This window comes from Poromitra crassiceps (genome assembly GCF_964638095.1).
Source record: "Poromitra crassiceps genome assembly, chromosome: 3".
Lineage (NCBI taxonomy): Eukaryota > Metazoa > Chordata > Actinopteri > Beryciformes > Melamphaidae > Poromitra > Poromitra crassiceps.
This window is the reverse complement of record NC_139625.1, coordinates 42078571-42101183: the sequence shown is the minus strand read 5'-3', so window position 1 is coordinate 42101183 and position 22613 is coordinate 42078571. Positions and strand designations below refer to the sequence as shown.

The 22613-nt window shown below is 43.5% G+C and overlaps 1 protein-coding gene across 1 annotated transcript in view; it reads left to right on the top strand.

Moving 5' to 3' along the window:
• Window positions 1–72: 72 nt before the first annotated feature.
• The window catches only part of manba (mannosidase, beta A, lysosomal), a 34715-nt gene continuing 12174 nt past the window's right edge, over window positions 73–22613 (top strand). Inside the window, exons 1-13 of the mRNA XM_083634231.1 lie at window positions 73–346; window positions 2762–2856; window positions 2971–3076; window positions 3443–3616; window positions 5056–5179; window positions 5710–5879; window positions 8373–8483; window positions 8649–8800; window positions 10299–10416; window positions 10839–10925; window positions 15568–15735; window positions 17456–17674; window positions 22181–22345. Of these exons, the coding sequence (XP_083490357.1) occupies window positions 143–346; window positions 2762–2856; window positions 2971–3076; window positions 3443–3616; window positions 5056–5179; window positions 5710–5879; window positions 8373–8483; window positions 8649–8800; window positions 10299–10416; window positions 10839–10925; window positions 15568–15735; window positions 17456–17674; window positions 22181–22345 (1893 nt within the window). The 5' untranslated portion in view covers window positions 73–142. The remainder of the gene's footprint in view (window positions 347–2761; window positions 2857–2970; window positions 3077–3442; window positions 3617–5055; window positions 5180–5709; window positions 5880–8372; window positions 8484–8648; window positions 8801–10298; window positions 10417–10838; window positions 10926–15567; window positions 15736–17455; window positions 17675–22180; window positions 22346–22613) is intronic.

Below are 22613 nucleotides of genomic sequence, written 5' to 3'. Positions count from 1 at the left end.
TGATCAGCTGACTCACTGCCACCCAGACGGTCACATGACAAGGAAGAACCGTTCGGCAGTAAACAAACACGATGGAAACCCTAGATTGTTTTAAAGAAAATCCTCTTGGTTTTACTTGCCTACAACATCGCACTAACTAACTATGGCTCTGCCAGGAAAGATGTTTGTGTGTTTTCTGTTCGCGTGTTGTAGCGTGGTGTTATCAGGAAGTGCCCTTTCCTCAGAGAAACGCCAACTGAGTCTGAACGGGAAATGGAGACTGACCAACTCCAACGGATCTCTGTCAGTCCCTGCACAGGTGCCAGGTTGTGTCCACTCTGCTCTGCAGCAGCAAGGCTACATCCAGGTAGGAGAGGCTGTGTTTATTCTGTGTTAGCATGCATTTATGGTGCAATTTTCTGTCGTATGCTCTGTGAGGTGTTTTTGTTCTCGAGTCCAAGTCAACTCTCCCGTTGAAACAATGGTTGAAACAGAGTAAACCATCACCTGGCTGACTTCTGCTTGAACTATTGGTAATCTGAACATAGAAAACGGATCAATATGCTAGCTACATACACTGGTTGTTCATGGGAACCTGGATCTATTCTAATCAGTGTTGGGCAAGTTACTTTCAAAATCTAATATACTGCATATTACTAGTTACTTTAATTTGAAAGTAATAAGTTACTTTACAATATTACTTTCTGTGTAGAGTAACTTGTTACTTATTACACTACTTTTGCATTACTTTCACCAAAACAACAGCAGCAGAATGACATTGCCCGAAACCATCCCGAAAAATAATTTAAACCGCCTTGAAGTCAGTGTAAACAATCCAAAATTCTAAATTTTATTATTTTCCTTTGTTATTGTCATAGTGGGGGGGGGGGGGGTGCATAAACACAGTTTGATTAGGAAATGATTGTATCTGTTTTAAATATGCGCTTTGATTTAATAAAATGTAACTCAATTTGTAACTTGAGTTACTTGACAAAGTAACTGGTATAATATTACTTAAATCCTATAAGTAATAAGTTGTATCACTGAGTTACTGCTAAAAGTAATATATTACATGTAATATGTTACTTTTGTAATGAGTTACCCCCAACACTGATTCTAATGCAAACATTTGATTGGCTTCCACATACTTTAATGTGTTCCCCTACAAGACACATTAATTCAAAACACTATTACTGTTGCTATCACTTGCCCTGTCCTGCAGGAGCCTGGTGGTTGGGGTCATTGATTTAGGCTGATTGGGTGCACCAGGGCCTGGTGTACTCCTTGGGCTTTAAAAGCCTTAGATCATGTCTCTCCCTCCTCATTAGTTAGTTTTAGTTCATAAATTGTTTTAACTTTTACTTTGGCGTATGACTCCTCCTTTAATTCATTGAGTTAGAATGTAACAAAAAAGTGCACGTGCTTTGAGTTCACATGTGACATTTTTCTTATTCTTCTCATTGTTTATTGTGGGTAATGGAGAATTTTGTTTTAAATGCTGTTTCTAGCAATACAACTCTGGGGAAAACACTGAATACATTTTTGTAAGGAGTTTTATAGCCTAAAAATGGTATTGATGTTGATTTTCAGCGCAAAATATCAGTTCATAGCAGGTATTGGTATAGCACTGCACAATTGAATCAAAATCGCAATATGGCCGGCCAAGTACAATATTCAAATCGCAGGAGCAGCTGCAATTATTAGATCAATGTCAAATGTGTGACAACATGGCATTAATGACAACATGGCATTAAATGGAGCATTGTGGCGCTACAGAGATGCCCCAGCCTACAAACCATATTCTCCAGACGTAAGATCTATGCTTGTTTCGTACAGACCTCTTTATTTTATTTTTTTTAATTTACTTTTTATTGACAGTTGACAGATTATTACCATCACATACTTGCATTGTATACATTGTAGATATATACTGCCATAGGTTTTTTTTTTATGAGAGATAAAAGAAAAGACAAAACCACAACAGCCGCAACAGCAACAACAAAACAAACAAACAAAAAACAAACAAAACAGGGAGTCGACTTTTCCTTATACATTTATCTTTGCTCCAAAAAAATAAAATCTGGCCTAATGGGTGTTATATATTGAACCCAGCATTCCCATCTTGAGGTAAATTGTTCTACTATATGGTTGATAACAGCAGTTAGTTTTTCCATCTTATATATATCCATTGTAATATTCATCCATTCTTTCACATTAGGGCTTTCCTGTGATAACCACTTCCTGGTGAGAGCTTTTTTGATCAGCTACCAGCAATATATTAATCAAATATCTGTCTTCTTTCAACCAGTCTTCAGATATACATCCAAAATACATTGTTTTACTATCTAGGGGTATTACACATTTGAAAACATCCTATATAGCTTCATGAATCTGTTTCCAATAACCCATGATAACGGGACAGTCCCAAAAGACATGATAGTGGTGTACTATTTGACTTCCACAGTTTCTCCAGCAAGAAGATGAGTTATTATCATGGTACAGACCTCTTTAAATATCACGTCACATCTTTATATATCTCTTTTTTTATGGAAAATGAAATACAAAAATTACCATTCGCTCTAAACTCATATCGCAATGTCTGTCAGTATAATCGCAATATGTTTTGTTTTGTTTTTTTATTCTACATATTGTGCAGCCCTATATTGGTATCAAAAACCCATATCAGTCCAGCCTGAACATGAGCGAGAGAAATAAAATGAAAAGCAATGAGCTTTTGTGAAATGTCATTCCAGCAAGCTAAATTATTTTCTCTCCTACTCAGAACCCGTACTTCAGGTTCAATGATGTGTCTTACCGGTGGATTGCGTTGGACAACTGGACATACACAACCTCGTTTTTGGTGTCATCTCAGCTGAGGTTAGAGTTAAGATTCTACTAAAAATAATAATATATATATTCAAAGACTACCATGTTCTCTTCTTTGCATAGGTTTTATACTAAGACTTATCTGTGGTTTTACTGCATCAACAGGTCCAGACGGAAAGTGCTTCTTGTCTTTGACGGCGTCGACACTGTAGCATCAATTTGGCTGAATGGAATCACTGTGGGGAAGACGGATAACATGTTTCGCCAATTTGTATGTAAAGTGGAAAAGGGCAGTACATAATACATAATACACATTCACAACAACATTAGAGTAAGGCTGGGCGATTCTACAATTGTCTTTCAGATAGCGTGATGGCGGTGATGCACAATTTTGCTGTGTAAACTGAGGATAAGCTAATATTATTGAAAAGACTGACAACATTTGTTTGACATCACACCTAAACTTTACCATTCGGTTCAATGGGAGGAGCATTCATTTAATTATTTAGTGTGATCTTGCATACAAGAGCCATATCGAGATATATATAAATATATTGTGATGTTGATCGCCCAGCCGTACATTTTTAGAGTGATTTGTGCATGTCTCTTTAAAATGGCTGCTCTTCCCGGTGTGCAGGACTTCCCCATCACAGACTTGCTGCAGGAAGGGGAGAATGTGCTGAGAGTTAGCTTCCTGTCTCCTGTGCTTTACGCCTCTGAGAGGAGGAAAGCCCACTCGGCCTACAGAGTTCCCCCGGAGTGCCCCCCAGAGGTGCAGAGGGGGGAGTGTCATGTCAACTTCATCAGGAAAGTGAGTGCTTTAGCTTCTAGCCTCTTCTAGCTTCTTCTTGCCTGGGGAGGCCTGGACTGTCTGATAGCATTTCATCCAACAACCAGGGTTGGACCAGGGTTACTTGACCCTTCTTTTGTCAATTCACACCAAGACAAGTCAATCAACATGGGTTAATCCGTGGTCATGACAATTCCTATAGGACCCGGGTCACAAACCAGGAGACATGCAACAATTAACGGCATATTATCATAACAAATCGTAGTCTGACTCGCTGGAAGCAGGATGCGGGGATTAGCTCCGCCATGTGGGTGGTTTTGGGGTGGGGGTAGGACCATTTTCCATGTTGAAAACAATTACCGGTAGCTGTGTTGTTGGGGTACTCTCAAACATTGCCTCAAGGGCCATAAGATTGAATGGCCACACCACTGTGCTGTGGGCTTCAAGGTATGGATGTACAGTAGACTGTTGACTTGTTGGTGCCGCGGAGGCAGACAACCACAATGCACTATTTCTACTTTGCTATTCAATGAGGCTTTGAATCTTGTCTTTCAGTTCTTATGTGTTGTATACAGTATGTGTTGTATACAGTATGTGTTATGTGTTGTATACAGTATGTGTTGTATACAGTATGTGTTGTATACAGTATGTGTTATGTGTTGTATACAGTATGTGTTGTATACAGTATGTGTTGTATACAGTATGTGTTATGTGTTGTATACAGTATGTGTTGTATACAGTATGTGTTGTATACAGTATGTGTTATGTGTTGTATACAGTATGTGTTGTATACAGTATGTGTTGTATACAGTATGTGTTGTATACAGTATGTGTTCTTATGTGTTGTATACAGTATGTGTTCGTATGTGTTGTATACAGTATGTGTTGTATACAGTATGTGTTATGTGTTGTATACAGTATGTGTTGTATACAGTATGTGTTGTATACAGTATGTGTTATGTGTTGTATACAGTATGTGTTGTATACAGTATGTGTTCTTATGTGTTGTATACAGTATGTGTTGTATACAGTATGTGTTATGTGTTGTATACAGTATGTGTTGTATACAGTATGTGTTGTATACAGTATGTGCGCAGAGAAATGAACAAAAGCAGCAGACAATCTGTACAAGCTGTCGATAACACTTTCATCTAATTTACTCTTGTGGCATCTGGATCAGATTGATCCTATCTGATAATAGTTTTGGGACTGATTCAAGATCAGTCAAATCCTAGATGGCAAAGAATCTGATTTACAAAACAGTATAATTCTAATCCAGATAAAAACAAACTGGATATCCTGATGACATACTGACAGTTCCACAGTGACAATAGCACATAGCACAATAGCAGAAACACAGAGACAATAGCACAACAAAGACAGATAAACACCTGATAGACAGTAGACCATGCACTTCACTCTATATATACATATGAATTAATAACTGTGTTTTGGTGTAGGAACAAAGCTCATTCAGCTGGGACTGGGGGCCTTCTTTCCCCACCATGGGGCTGTGGAAGGCAGTTCGGCTGGAGGCGTTTGATGTGCTGCAGCTCTTCCAGGTTTCCTCTGTTCCTCTCTACAGTAGGTCTCACTTAGTTATTGTTACATTTCTCTCTCTACTGGAGCCACCTAAAAAAGCATTCATATGGGTGTCCGGGTAGTGCAGCGGTAGATTCCCTGCCTACCAACATGAGGGTCGCAGGTTCGAACACCCGTGTTACCCCCTGCTTGGTCGGGCATCCATACAGGCACAATTGGCCGTGTCTGCGGGTGGGAAGCCGGATTAGGGCTATGTATCCTGGTCGCTGCACTAACACCTCCTTTGGTCGGTCGAGGCACCTGTTTGAGGGGGAGGGGAACTGGGGGAAATAGCGTGATCCTCCCACGTGCTACGTCCTGCCGGTGAAACTCCTTGCTGTCAGGTGAAAGGAAGCGACTGGTGACTGCACATGTATTGGAGGAAGCATGTGCTAGTCTACAACTCTCCCCAGATCGGCAGAGGGGGTGGAGCAACGACAGCAGGGGCAATTGGCCAAGTACAATTGGGGAGAAAACGTGGGGGGGATGGGGAGTTTCAATGCTCCATGATGGTCTCAATCTGTTGTGTCCAGACGCCTCCCTCTCTCAGTGGAGGGTGCAGGTGGAGCTGCTCGTTGAGGTCGTTGGGGAAACAAACGGGCGAGTGACGCTCTCCGTCCCGGAGCTGCTGTCCCAACAGACGCTGCACGCCCGCTTCCTCCCAGGACAGACCCACTACACCTTCACCCTGCACATCAACACGGTACTGACAGACCCACAACACCTTCACCCTGCACATCAACACGGTACTGACAGACCCACAACACCTTCACCCTGCACATCAACACGGTACTGACAGACCCACAACACCTTCACCCTGCACATCAACACGGTACTGACAGACCCACAACACCTTCACCCTGCACATCAACACGGTACTGACAGACCCACTACACCTTCACCCTGCACATCAACACGGTACTGACAGACCCACTACACCTTCACCCTGCACATCAACACGGTACTGACAGACCCACAACACCTTCACCCTGCACATCAACACGGTACTGACAAACCCACTACACCTTCACCCTGCACATCAACACGGTACTGACAGACCCACAACACCTTCACCCTGCACATCAACACGGTACTGACAGACCCACAACACCGTCACCCTGCACATCAACACTGTACTGACAGACCCACTACACCTTCACCCTGCACATCAACACGGTACTGACAGACCCACAACACCTTCACCTTGGCCATTAACACGGTACTAACAGACCCACAACCGCTTTCACCCTGCACATCAACACAGTACTGACAGACCCACTACACCTTCACCCTGCACATCAACACGGTACTGACAGACCCACTACACCTTCACCCTGCACATCAACACGGTACTGACAGACCCACAACACCTTCACCTTGGCCATTAACACTGTACTGACAGACCCACAACACCTTCACCCTGCACATCAACACGGTACTGACAGACCCACAACCCCTTTCACCCTGCACATCAACATGGTACTGACAGACCCACAACACCTTCACCTTGGCCATTAACATGGTACTGACAGACCCACAACACCTTCACCTTGGCCATTAACACGGTACTGACAGACCCACAACACCTTCACCTTGGCCATTAACACTGTACTGACAGACCCACAACACTTTCACCCTGCACATCAACATGGCCAACACGGTACTGACAGACCCACAACACCTTCACCCTGCACATCAACACGGTACTGACAGACCCACAACACCTTCACCCCACACATCAACACGGTACTGACAGACCCACAACACCTTTACCTTGGCCATTAACACGGTACTGACAGACCCACAACACCTTCACCCTGCACATCAACATGGTACTGACAGACCCACAACACCTTCACCCCACACATCAACACGGTACTGACAGACCCACAACACCTTTACCTTGGCCATTAACACGGTACTGACAGACCCACAACACCTTCACCCTGCACATCAACATGGTACTGACAGACCCACAACACCTTCACCCTGCACATCAACATGGTACTGACAGACCCACAACACCTTCACCCCGCACATCAACATGGTACTGACAGACCCACAACACCTTCACCCTGCACATCATCATGGTACTGACAGACCCACAACACCTTCACCCCACACATCAACATGGTACTGACAGACCCACAACACCTTCACCCCGCACATCAACACGGTACTGACAGACCCACAACACCTTCACCTTGGCCATTAACACGGTACTGACAGACCCACAACACCTCCACCGTGGCCATCAACATGGTACTGACAGACCCACAACACCTCCACCTTGGCCATCAACATGGTACTGACAGACCCACAACACCTCCACCTTGGCCATCAACATGGTACTGACAGACCCACAACACCTTCACCCTGCACATCAACACGGCCAACACGGTACTGACAGACCCACAACACCTTCACCCTGCACATCAACACGGCCAACACGGTAATAACAGACCCACAACACCTTCACCCTGCACATCAACACGGTACAGAGGACCAGAGTGAAAATCAGTGCTTCCATTTTGAAGTTGGAAAGGAATGTACACTGTGAAGGAAACTTTCTTAAATAGACTTTGAGATCAGAGTTGTCTTTCCATATTTAATTGTTTGCGAACAATGGCACAAATCAGTCATCAAATGATAGAGCAGGAAAGAGTAATGATAGTCATTCTGTCTCATGTTTTATACTGGAACATTGCTGATGTGCAAGGTCAAATAACATTATTTGGTTAGTTTGAAACCAACAGAAAGCTGGAGTACTTATTTGAACATGTTACATGTACAATGATAGATACACGAGGAACATTTATTGATACATCGAGGAACATCCATTAGGTTCTTTGTGCTTATCTCTCTGGGAAGACGAGAGCAAGCAAGAAACATGTACTTGTACATGATTAATGTTTCTACAACATCCACTAACACAACATGTTTCTTCTTGATGGATAAAATGTTTCTTCTTAATGGATTATGTATTTTTCTGCATCAGATGTGTGCAACCAGTTGCCTTACTAAAACATTATTATATCTAAAAAATAAGGGACTCTCCCTGGTAAATAATTTGGTTTTGACAGCGCCAATCTCTTTAATATCTCTGGATTTTGTTGTCTAGTTAAAAATGTATTTTCAGTGTTGCTATGAGTAAATATTTAGTATTTAGTATTTGTATTTTGTATTTTTTGCCCAGAGCAGCCAGGTGAAGTTGTGGTGGCCCAGTGGACACGGTGAGCAGCCTTCCTACCAGCTCACTGTCAGAGGCTTTCTGGATGGAGCTTTGACCTTGAGTGCGGACTCCAAGGTAGGACCTCGCTAGCCATCATCGCTAGCATCAGAGAATGCAACTGCCCAAATTAAATTCTGTAGTATTGAAGTTTAAATTCCAGCGTGTGAAGTTGCCTATAGTTGAGCTGTAAGTGCTTTACTCTCAGTGCAGTTGAAGTGTTGATGAACATCTGTTGTGCAGGTGTATTTTCGCACGGTGGAACTCGTCCAGGAGCCAATCGTTGGCTCTCCAGGTCTGAGCTTCTATTTCCGCATCAACGGCAAAGCAGTCTTCCTCAAAGGCTCCAACTGGATCCCAGCCCACGCCTTCCAGGACCAAGTCTCTCCTGCTGTGTGAGAAGAACAGACACGTTTTTCCCCCTCGTCAGTCAACTAATGCAATATTTCCAGAAACCGTTTTTCCTCTTTCTATAGCAGCGGTTTTCAAAGTGTGGGGCGCGCCTCCCCTGGGGGGCGTTAGACAACTTGAGGCGCGGGCCTGAGGGGCAAAAATCAGAGAGAAGAAAATGCGCAACCAGATCGACGGTGGGATATCAAATCTCTGCTGCAACTTGGCCATGCTGCACAATTGGTGCGCACCCTCCACCATGCGAATCAGCCAGGGGCGGAGCGCCCGCAGTCTGGCTGGCTGCCTGTTGAGGCGAATGAGGAGCTATCGGAGGAGAAATCTACAGCTCCATGGAGAAAGAAATTGTGATTCACAAATCCGATCGCAGCAGTTCTTTGTATGTACATCAAACACATATATGCTCATGTTTTTGTATCTGTTGGGGAGCTATTTCAGATGAATTTTACAACATTTATGGGGCTGGGGAACTGTCTGTCCGAGCTGGCCAGCCTGCAGCACACAATACGGGTTGAACGTGCAGAGAACGCAACATTTACACTCGATTCACTGCACGGGACGGGTATCCCGCTAAGTATAATAAAGATGTGTTTAATTGATCGTGGGGGGGGGGGGGGGGGGGCTCTGTCTATACTGTATGTTGTCTGAGGGGAAGCTCACTCTCCCACACTTTGAAAACCCTGTTCTACAGCATTTATCAACATCACAGGGATGCACCAATATGTTTTTTTAAAGGGTAGGCTAATAACGATATCCAATGTTTTCCCACCTATATTGGCCAAATACCAGTATGCATTTTGTAAGCATCTTGGTACAAATGCAGGTGTAAAGCAAGTTAAAATTTTCAGACATGCCTATCGTAAGATATTTAAGTTGTTTCTAAGCAAAAGACCACGTTAGTTTTATGTTGCTAATTTGACAGTTGTATTCAGAAGAAAGGTCACAAAAATGCCACAATTGTCTAAATATTGGTAAAAAATAATAATATGGGAACCAATATCGCTTTTTAAAGCTGATAGTCTGCTAAAGACTTTGAGATCAGAGTTGTCTTTCCATAGATTTAATTGTTCGCAAACAATGGCACAAATCACTCATCAAGAGATGGGAGCAGAAAAGAGTCAGGCCCCTGATTCTCTCATACTTGACCTGGAAAATAGTTCAATATAGAGTCGAAATAGAGTCGTGACAAGTCAGCGCAATAGACAGAAGCTTCAACAAAGAAATGATTTCATGTTTGATACATGGGGAACATCTCGGAAAGGTCTTTTGAGATAACAATTGTCTGGACAAACAAAAGCAGTTATGGCTGGCTCATATCTCTCTCAGAAGAGCACATCTGAAAGTTGCAGCATGAGTACCCACAGGAACAGAGAGAGAGTATATCATACTAAAGAACTATGATTTAATGGATGTCTAATCATTTCTACCACACATCCAATATGAATGTGTAGTGCAGAGGCTGACTGTCTCTCGTGTGTCCTGCAGGTTGAGGAACTTGTTGCAGTCTGCTGTGGATGCCAATATGAACGCCCTCCGAGTGTGGGGAGGAGGCGTGTACGAGCAGGAGCTCTTCTACAGCATGTGTGATGAGATGGGAATCATGGTAACTACTGTCAGCTCGCAGTCAAACCAATATATACTTACTACTACAGCGGGGGGGTGGAGCAACAGAGCTTATGGGAAATGTGGTCTTAATTTTGAGAAACATAAGTACTAATAATACCACTGGAGTGAGATAGAGGCCACCAGCAGTCTCGTCTGTTTACAGTAATTATACCAAGGTAATTCAGTTGACAGTTGTTTTAATTATGATCAAATATAACTTTAGCCACAAAAGGGACAATATGGAGCCAAAGCTAAAACTATCCCCAAGCGCCATCGCTATAAAATCACAGAGAAAATGCTGCACCATTTCTGTTACATTTTGTTGTATGCTATGGAATTTTGATTGCATAACTGATCATTTGGATTATGGGCATATTTCAGAACCGATAGATGCTAACATGTTTAAATATCTGTCCTTAGATTTGGCAGGACTTTATGTTTGCCTGTGCCATGTATCCCACGGAGGAAGACTTCATACAGACAGTGAGAGAGGAGGTTATCCAGCAGGTGAGCTGCTTTTATTCTGAAGTCCTTTGAAGGTGTCATTTTCTAATACTGTGTAGATACACATGGAACGACGGAGCTAAATCACAGACTGTATGAAAGAGATGGACGGAGTGAGTGTGACGTCACCTATTGGTTTGTGGACTCCCGTTTTGAAGTTTAGCATTTTGGCGGCTGCCATCTTGGTTCTCGAGCAGCTCGCGTCAGACGGCACATGGGAGAAGTTAGCCGGGAAGGCTTTCTGCCAGAAAGGCATGACCCGGAACAGAGGAATCGCCATACAACTCTTCAAAGATGTTTGATTGCATTTTTATTTTTGTTTAAAGGATGTTGGTTGTTATTGTTAGGGTTAGGCAAGTAAACAAAATCACACCCAGGTGTTGAAGTAAGCGGAGCAGGTGTGCAGCAGGTCCAACGTTGCATCAGGTCCCACCCTTCTCCACCCCCTCTCCCCTCTCTCTCTGACACTCTGTGTGCGCGCGCTCGCGTGTGTTTCGAGCCGCCCATCAGAGTCCTGATGCGTGGGTCTGATTTTCAAGACCCGGTTCCGCCCGGCCCCGCGACGTGCAGTACCGACCCCGCTCCGCGAACCCGCACATATGATCAATCAGTACCGCAACCCACCCCGCCCCGCAGACATGAGACCCACGCTCCGATCCGGAACCGCATATATATAATAACCGTTAAACTGCAGTGCAAACATTTTGTAGTGAACCTAACGAAACTGCCACCGTTTCACACGGGAGGCGAACAGCAGTCTTTCTGGCCGAGACTCGTCAGCTGATGTACGTTAATTAGCTTTTAGCAGCTGCTAGCTCACTAACCAGCTGGATAGCTCTGCTATCAGACACACAGACAGTTACAGCAAGCAAAGTGACTTACCAGCTATTTCCAATATGTCTGGTATAATCCATACTGCCTTTATGATTGCTGTTGGAGGAACGTAAATCCACGTTGGGATGAGACCTCTCCACTTTCACACTATCCATCCATGACATGTTGTTGCCTGTTGCTATGAAAACAGCCAGTGTGTATGTTTGACTGTAGTGGAGGGCGGCTAACGTTAGCCTACTATATTATCTGTCCGACTCATATTGTCTCCAATCAATCACCTTGACCCCGCAGCTGAGTTTTGAATGTTTTGTGCAGTCCATATAGCGTCACACAATGCACAGTATGCGCATACTTGAAACGATGCCGGTTATGTAAACAAAGCGAAAAACGTGCGTCAGAAACTTTTCTCCTCTTCGAGTCAGACCAGCTGCCAGACACACCCCCTGTCAGACACACCCCCTGCCAGACACACACTCCCTGCCAAACACACCCCCTGCCCCCATCTGAGTGCAACAGAAAAACATACATGGCTCATACGTTGTCGTTGTTCCACCCGCCCCCCGTCCGCATTAGTTAATTTTTACCCGCCGCCTGACCCACCAATTTACAGAAGTGTATTTCTTACCCACCCCCCGCGTTTTTTTGCTGGTACCCGGCGGGGCCCCGCGGAACCCCGACCCGGTGCAGGACTCTGCCGCCCATACCGTCTATGTTAAAATAGTTGCAAAATAGAAATAGCCAACTATATTACTTTTTAAGGAGTAATCGGTAACTAATTACATTTCATAATTTCGTAATTTGCCCAACAACAAAACTACTCTCGACTTGTCTGAACCGCACACATCTTGCCACACACAATCTCGCACACACAGACACACACACCCTTCCTTGTTGCCTCAAGCTAGTCTGCCCCAAATCTCGCCACACACAGCCAGAACCCCCCCACACACAGCCAGAACCCCCCTCACACACAGCCAGAACCCCCCCACACACAGCCAGAACCCCCCTCACACACAGCCAGAACCCCCCCCACACACAGCCAGAACCCCCCTCACACACAGCCAGAACCCCCCTCACACACAGCCAGAACCCCCCCACACACAGCCAGAACCCCCCTCACACACAGCCAGAACCCCCCTCACACACAGCCAGAACCCCCCCCACACACAGCCAGAACCCCCCTCACACAGCCAGAACCCCCCTCACACACAGCCAGAACCCCCCCCACACACAGCCAGAACCCCCCTCACACAGCCAGAACCCCCCACACACAGCCAGAACCCCCCTCACACACAGCCAGAACCCCCCACACACAGCCAGAACCCCCCTCACACACAGCCAGAACCCCCCCCACACACAGCCAGAACCCCCCTCACACACAGCCAGAACCCCCCTCACACAGCCAGAACCCCCCTCACACACAGCCAGAACCCCCCTCACACACAGCCAGAACGCCCCTCACACACAGCCTGAACCCCCTCACACACAGCCAGAACCCCCCTCACACACAGCCAGAACCCCCCTCACACACAGCCAGAACCCCCCCACACACAGCCAGAACCCCCCTCACACACAACCAGAACCCCCCCACACACAGCCAGAACCCCCCTCACACACAGCCAGAACCCCCCTCACACACAGCCAGAACCCCCAAATCTCGCCACACAAATCTCCCCCACACACATCACATCTCACCAGGAAGTTCAGGAACACACAAAGTCACTCAGAAGCGGCTGCACCGCTTAAAAATTGGTGATGGTTAGGGTTCGAAAATGTTCACCTCGGGTTGTGCTTGGGCTTCTGGCTTAATGGGTAAGGTGCTTGCCTTCCGATCTGAGGAGGGGTTTTGATTCCCGGTCAAGCCACACACATTTTTTACAAATTAAGAAATTACATTCCAAAGATTGGTTATTATTAGGGTACAGCAAATTTGGTTAGGGCTTGGGTTTGGTCGTGGTTAAATAAGAAAACCCTAACCGTGACTTTTTTTTTACTTGCCTAACCCTAACCATAACAACCAACTTCCTTAAAACAAAAACAAAAATGCAATGAAACATGTTTGAAGAGTTGTATGGAGATTCCTCTGTTCCGCGTCATGCCTTTTTGGCAGAAAGCCTTCAAGGCCAGCTTCTCCCATGTGCGCGTGAGACAGCATGAGACCAGGGGTTTCCCACAGAGCCGCAGCGCCGTTGGCTATTGGTCCGTGATCAGTAAGCTGCAGGCCACGATCACTGGACAGGCGACCTGTCAATCACGCCCAAAATATAGCCTTTTTTTATTTATATATTTTACTCTAAACGGGTGAGTTATATTTAAAAAAAAAATCACCCCCATAGAGTCATGAAAGGTGAAATTAGCTAGAGAGACCAAAACTAGACAGTAAGCATGTTTATTTATGCTGTAAAGTCAGGCATTTTAACATGGGTGTGAGTGGGGATTGAATCCCTTTTGCAGCCAGCCTCAAGTGGCCATTCGAGGAACTGCAGTTTTTGCTACTTCCGCATTGGTAAATGGTAAATGGCCTGCATTTATATAGCGCTTTTATCCAAAGCGCTTTACAATCAGTAGATAGTCTACATTCACCCATTCATACACCGATGGCGGCAGGCTGCCACGCAGGGTGCCTACACACCATCGGGAGCAAGGAGGGTTAAGTGTCTTGACCAAGGACACAGCGACAGCAGCTGGGAGGGAACGGGGATCGAGCCGCCAACCCTTGCGTCATTGGCCGACCCGCTCTACCTCCTGAGCTAAAGCCGCCCCATAATTGGTTTCATTGGTTTCAGCTGTCCTTCCTCTGCCTCCCCCTCGGGCTAAATATGGGGAAAACTGGGAGAAAGCATGCAAGCGGGGTATTAAGCTGCGTTCAGACCGACCTATTAAAGTTTTTCGCTGGCATCGAGTTTACATACAAAGTCCATGCAAAAGAGCGATTGAGCGTATATTCGCCCGGGAGAAAAATCGCTGGGCGTCCGAGCGACAGAGACAGAGCGATAGGGAGAAAATTCGCTCGTCGCCCGAGATGAAATATCCCAACTCGAGCGAAATTACGCTGGCATCAGTCGCTTGCTGTTCAACGCTGATTGGCTGCCGTGTGAGAGTGAGTCAAGGATCACACTGGCTTGGAACAAACCGCTGGTTTATTGTGTGGCAACAAACCGCATTGACAGCTGATTGACAGGCTGAGAGCTGACATGAAGTGAAGTCTGTACTACCGGTATAGAGCTTGTGTTAGGAGCACGCTGATAGGCTTAGCTTGTAAACAACTACGGTGGCTCGTAGTGGACAAATATCATGACATAGCGTAACGTTATAGCCCCCAGATGTCCGTCAATTATTGTGCCTGTTGACGAGCGATTTAAACAGAGCGACAGAGTGATTCCAAAGGGTTGAATCGAGCGACAGAGAGAAAAATAAATATCTCGGTGTGAACACAGCTTTACCCTTCTCAGATTTTTATCCAAATCACATTTTTAGATTGTCAGTTAACCAAATCAATATATCTATTTTATACTTTTTCAGCCTCTTGTGATATTAGCAACTTTTGTATCTTCACAGGCTCCATAATGGTAACGATGGCTTTCTAACAAGCACTTAAAGAGCAACTTTGCTGCACGCCAACTGTAAATGTGATGATACAGACAATGTGACAATATAAATGTGATGATACAGACAATGTGACAATATAAATGTGATGATACAGACAATGTGACAATATAAATGTGATGATACAGACAATGTGACAATATAAATGTGATGATACAGACAATGAGATAATGTAAATGAGTTTGGTCTCATGTTTTTCCCCCAGGTGAGGCGGCTGAAGTCTCACCCCTCCATCGTGGTTTGGAGTGGGAACAATGAGAACGAGGCTGCTTTGGCCACAGACTGGTTCACCATCCCTGCTTCCCAGAGGCCCACCTACCTGAAGGACTATGTGACTCTGTATGTGAACAACATACGGGCGATCGTCCAAGATGTGAGTGATGAATCAAAGTTTGTCATGGTTCCTTTTTAAAGCTTTTAAAAGCTGCAATAAGTGATATTTTCTGACCAGTAGAGACTGCAACACATTTGTAAACAAGCTCACAGCAAAGCTACTCGCCCACTGCACAATGGAGGCTTACCAAGGACAAACATGGCAAAGCACCGTGCAGAAATGCTAACAGCTAAGCTAACTCTACCTATGGAGACGTCTTTCTCTCGTGGAAGTTTATGTAATGTCCCACAATGACAAGTGAAATGGTCGGTAGCAAGTTTACTGGTTTAACAAGTTTATTTACTCGCTTCATTTATTCCACTTTTATGAAAAAAGGAGAGGGTGAGTGGGCGCCGCTTTTAACACATTGACTGCCAGACGTTTTTTTCTTGCTGTAGGTAGCTTCTGCCAAGCCGTTTTTTGAGGATTGTGGCTCATTTTACAAGAGCCGAGGATTATTTTCTGCTTGGAGTTTGTGAACATACAATATCTCAAAAGTACTAATAGAATGTGTACTTTCTCTGTCTAAAAGAGTTAGTTTGTAGAGTTAGTAGTTATGTAAGCATTAGCAGTTGAATACAGCATGGTTTTAGCGTCAGAAAAAATATTTAGAGATAAACGGCTTTTTGTGAAATTCGATAGAACTGTCACTTTAACCATTCATTTTTGGCATCAGTAAGACCTAAACAATAGTTTTGAACAGTAATTTCCTCCATAACAGCAGTAAACTTCCCTCTGCTCAACTCCTCCCTCCTGTGGGCGTTATTTTTGGCTGCAGCGCCATGTCACAAGCACTTTCCTACCTTTGCAAATGCACTTTCTCATACTCTCGACCTCTCAAATAAATTTCTGAATAGAAATTAAATTACTCTAAATTATAGCGAAAAAGAAACAAAAAAGAATGGGTTGAAAATCCCATTCTAAAAGCCTTTTAGAATGGGATTTGTTTCCAATTTGGTGTCGGACTAGGGGGCAGTCCCCGCTTGTCACCAGTTTGCTTTGCTGCTGCTGTGCGGGTGTGAGCCTGTCTGTGCGGCCGCTCTTTGAGGAAGCCCGGCTGGACTCGCCCGCCTCCCGGAGCCCTGGCCGAGAGCTCCGATGAAGCCCCTGCGACTCTGGTCATATTTACGCTGCGTGCCTCAAAGTGTGCTCCATCCGCAATCCACGATGCAAGTTTGCAATCCCGCACCGCCAGCAATCAACGCGAAAACGAAAGCGCCTCCGCCAATCCATTTTAATGAGAATGGAAATGGATCACACTGCTTTTTGCTTGCCTTCCTACTTCCTTGTCGCCACTTAGTGGGTCGGTGGAATGGGTTGTACACGTTGTACACGTCCAATACTTATATAAGATATGTAAAAGGGTTAGATGCACAACCCCCCGTTAAAAAAAAAAAATCGATGCCAAAAACGTGTTTACACGTTGTTGGCAGTCAACAGCTGGATTCTGAAAACGTGTTTACACGTTGTTGGCAGTGAATGTGTTAAATGGCGAAGGAGGAGACAAGCTAGTTCAAAAAAGCTACTGAATGGAGTGGAAGGAGCTTCATTCAATTAGGAGCCGAATAATTTCAGGATTCTGATACGGCTTATCGCAGGTTTAAAATCCACTCTAGATTACTTCTTAAAATGATGTCAATGTTCATCCTTGTATAACACTATTATTATGCAAACTGTAACTCTCTGCATTTGATAATAATATAATAATATTTTGCCTCAGGAGGACCAGAGTCGTCCGTTCCTGGTGTCCAGTCCAACCAACGGGGCTGAGTCTGAGCAGGAGGGATGGGTGGCAGCGGACCCCTACAGTCCTCACTATGGAGACACGCATTTCTACAGCTACAGCCTGGACTGCTGGGACTGGACCACGTTTCCTCGAACCCGCTTTGCCTCCGAGTACGGCTTCCAGTCCTGGCCTTCTTTCTCCACTCTGCAGCCGGTAATCTCATCCAGGTGTTCCATCTCTACAAATCCACCAACCAATCAGCCCTCCGTCTGTATTTTGTTATTATTATTATTTTTTTCAATTATTTATTTGTATATTTTTATCTTTTTTGCAATAGACAATACAAAGACAACATAAACAAAAACAACAACAAAATCCGAGAGGGGTAAATAAAAATAAATAAACAATGGTCAAATAGACTCACAAATAGTGTATACAACAATAGACAAGGGTCAAGACAACAATTATTCTAAACGAGTGGACGAGTATATTCAGAGGTCCATGAGGGGTTCCCATGTTCTCAAAAAGACGTCCCCCTTATTCTTCAAGGCATAGGTACACTGTTCCAGTCTCAATGTTTCATTCAAAGCTTTTTTAAACAAATTAAATGTTGGAGGTTTTTGGTGGTTCCAGTTAAGCAAGATGCATTTCTTAGCTATATATGATATTATGCTAGTCCGTTTGACAGACATGGGGTCTAGTGTCCTGTCCAGATCCACAGCAAAAATATATCTTATAGGTGTACTCTCTAACGGGATTTCCAGGACTTTAACAGTCAGATCATGTACTGCTTTCCAGAAATGTTTCAGTTTTCTACATTCCCAGAAGACATGGATAATTGACCCTGTACATGTCCCACAACGATTACATTTGGGAGAAGAGTTAGGATACATCTTACTTAAACGGACCGGGGTAAGGTACATTCTGTGCATAAATTTGTAATTCTGTTCAATTATCTTATTACAGGACAGAGAAGTAAATACATTCTGACACACAATATCCTACTGTTCGTCACTAAATTCACAGTCTAGATCTCTTTGCCATACATTCTTGAGTGAAGTCAAAGAGGAACTATGATGATCTAACATAGCTCTATATATTAAAGAGATTTTTCCTTTAAGCACTACAGCGCCCTCCAGAATCTCCTCTATATCTGACAGCCTCGTTAGCAGTCGTCCCTTCTTTTGAAGGTCAGTAATTAGATGGCGGATTTGTAGGTCCTGTTTTGGAATGTCAAACTCCGATCTCAGATCCAAAAAGGATTTCAGAGAACCTTCATTAAACAGATCATAAAACGTATGTATACCATATTCTTTCCACTTTATAAACAAGGACTTTCCAATTGAGGGTGTCAAATCTGGATTCGAGGATAGAGGAGCTAGCATAGAGATTCTGGTATGAGCCCCACAAAACTTTTTTATATCTTGCCAGGCTTGTAGACTATTGTTAGTTACATAGGTTTTCAATACTGAGTGTAGCGCACTTGTGTTATTAATAAATGGTAGAGAGGACAAAGAGATAGGGAGGACAAGTTCTTCTTCAATCTCCTTCCAATGGGCTGTCTTTCGTTCATGTATCCAGCTAATCAGATTCTTTGTTTGGGCGGCCCAATAATACAGCTGGAAGTCTGGGAGTCCCAGTCCCCCTTTTTCCTTAGACTTTGTCATAGTTTTAAGAGCTATTCTGGGTGAAGAGTTCTTCCAAATAAAGGATCTTATCAATTTGTTTATAGAGTTCAAAAATGCTTTATTTAAGTAACAGGGCAATGACTGAAATAAATAGCTAAGTCGCAGCAGTACGTTCATTTTAATTACATTAATTCGTCCAAGAAATGATGTTTTTAAGTAATGGGGTATAGTTCATATGGAACAAGTCTTTAAGCTTAGGAGATACGACCACTCCCAGATATTTAAATCCGCTCTGCGCCCAGGTGAAAGGAGAGATACTCTTTAGTTCGCTAGAAATGGAGGAGTTTAGTAGGCAGGCGTTGGATTTAGTTAAATTAATTTTGTAGCCTGATATCCTTCCAAATGTATTTATAAGGTCTAGCACTGCTGGGATTGATTTCTCTGGGCTGGTCAGGTATAGGATTATGTCGTCCGCATACAACGAAATTCTATTATCCATCTTCCCAGCGTTTATTCCCGAGATTTCTTTACTTATCCGTATAGCCTCAGCAAGAGGTTCAATCGCCAAATCAAACAGAAAGGGGGACAAAGGACATCCCTGCCGACAGCCCCTGTATAGGCCAAACCTTTCAGTGAGAGCACCATTAACACATATCTGAGCTTGCGGATTGCTATACATTGCCTTTATCCACCCGATACATCTGTAACCAAAGTTAAATTTCTCCAGAACAGAAAATAAATATGACCACTCGACCCTGTCAAACGCTTTTTCTGCATCAAGAGATATCAGCAGTGCTGGCTGCTTGTGCAGGGCCGAGTGGTCAATCACATTCAATAACCTCCTCCGAATATTGTCTGAGGCATATCGTGCTTTTACAAAGCCAGTTTGGTCCGGATTAATAAGGTTAGGCAAAATATCTTCTAGTCTATGGGCAATCAGTTTAGATATTATCTTGAGGTCTACTGGGAGTAAGGAAATAGGACGGTATGAAGTACATTCAGCGGCGTCCTTATCCTTCTTGTGTATCAATGATATTATAGCTGTTTTCATTGAGTCAGGCAGGATTCCATTCTCGAAAAAATCTGTAAGCATGGGCATAAAGAGGGGCTGTATTTGAGGCCAAAACGTCTTGTAAAATTCTACAGGATATCCGTCCAAGCCTGGAGTTTTTCCTGAAGACAGTGCCATAATAGCTTCCAGCACTTCCTCAGACGTAAATGGAGAGTTCAACCATTCCTTTTCATCTTCAGAAATTGAAGGCAAAGATACCTTATCTAAGAATGTGCGAATATCTGATTCAGAGGGGCTATCTGACGTATACAGCTGCCCATAGAAGTCAAAGAATGATGTCTTTAGCGATTGTATATCATATTTCAGTTGGCCTGTTGTGTTGCGTATACATTTTATTGTACGGTCAGCCTGTTCTTTTTAAGCTGATAGGCTAAAAGCCTGCTGGGTTTGTTCCCATATTCGTGATAATGCTGTCTGGTGAAGAATAAAAGTTTTTTGATATGTTCCGTTTGGATAAGATTGAGATTGCTCTAACCGTATTCAGTTTCTTCAGGTTTTCATCTGTGGGTGATTGCTTGTGGGTTTGTTCCAAATTGACAAGATCCTTTTTATATTGTTCAGCCTGGTTTATTTTGTTATTCTTGATCATTTTAGATTTGTACTCACTCTCCTCTTTTTTTTACCCATATTTAACCAGGTTGGTCCCATTGACATCAAGGATCTCTTTTACGGGGGAGACCTGGCCAAGACAGCTGCATAAAAAGTTACAGACAAAACAACAGGAACATAGAGCAGTGAATAATAAAGTGCTGAAAAAACTAAAATAGCCTACCTACGGACATAGACAAGTGGCGAGAGTGCCAGTATAAAATTGAATTATAAAATACAAATACCAAGACCAGGAGTCCATGAAAAGAAATAGCCTACCTAAGGACATAGACAAGTACCAAATGATTCGTTCACCATTATACGTGCTTTCAAAACAGCCAAAGAGGTCAAGTCATTCATCTTCAAGTCATTTTGAAGGCAGTTCCAAATGAGAGGAGCAGAGATAAATGCTTTCTTTCCCAGTTCAGTCAGAGCACTTGGAACAGACAACAGGAACAGGAACATCTTGGGATCTCAGACTATAACTACTGTCGGATCTCTGAGAGATCAAAGTGCTGATATAAGAAGGGAGTTTACCCAGAATGGCTTTATAAATAAACATGTACCAGTGAACGAGCCTACGAGAGGTCACAGATGGCCAACCAGCCCTGGTATAAAGAGTACAATGATGAGTGAGGGCTTTACAGTTGGTAACAACCTCAGTGCACATACAGAATCTAGCATGTGCAAGAAATGAGCATAAGCATTCATGTACAGCAGGTCTCTATAATCCAGAACCAGTAAGAAGGTAGCAGAGACCAGACTCTTAGAAATGTATTTAAGAAATTCAAACATTTAAGGGCTCTGTCTCTGTTGTGTCATATATATATATATATATATATATATATATATATATATATATATATATATATATATATATATATATATATAAACTGTATATATAAAATGGCATTGGAGTATCAACGTAGATAATACTGAGCACCAGAATCTGAAAATCAAATTAAAGTATGAGTTTGTGAAATGTAATTGTGTAAGAACATTATACAATAGATAGATAGATAGATAGATAGATAGATAGATAGATAGATAGAGTACTTTATTTATCCCCGAAGGGAAATTCTAGCATTCCAGCAGCAATTTACATAAATGACAAAAAACACCACATGAGGTGGAAAAACGGCAAAACAATATACAAAAACTCCAAATACAAAATGTGCATTTGCACTGTGTGTTTTATATTAGAATGCGCATTTGCAATGTGCAATGTACTGTAGAGCACATTCTATTTGATGTACCCTCCAAGTACATAATGTACTGTAGAGCACATTCTATTTGATGTACCCTCCAAGTACACAATGTGACATTTGCATTTGCAATGTGAATTGAATTGTGTATTCATAATGTAGGAGGGGAGCATTGTAGTTTGTTTGGTATAATGATGTTTTCCCCTGTTGGTTTTGTGATGTGCAGGTTTCCATTAGAGAAGACTGGATCTACAGCAGTGACTTCTCTTCTCATCGGCAGCACCATGAGAACGGGAACCAGCAGATGCTGCAACAGGCTGCCATCCACTTCCACCTGCCAAACTCCTCCGACCCCCTGAAGAGATTTACACACACACTCTACCTCACACAGGTACCCCCCCCCCCCCCCCCACACACACACACACACACACACACACACACTTCACTTAATTAATGTCTGATACTCTTGTGTGTTTTGGTGCAGCTTTCTTGTCTGGCCTCACTATATACTGTCTTAATAAAGCAGAAATATGGAGTTTGAACAGTGACTAGTATTTGGCACTGAAAAAACTAATTTGGCATTGAAAACAAAACTTTAACTGGGGGAAAACAGAAAACAGTTTTTACATACACATTAACCCTTAGGAGTAGCTGGATTG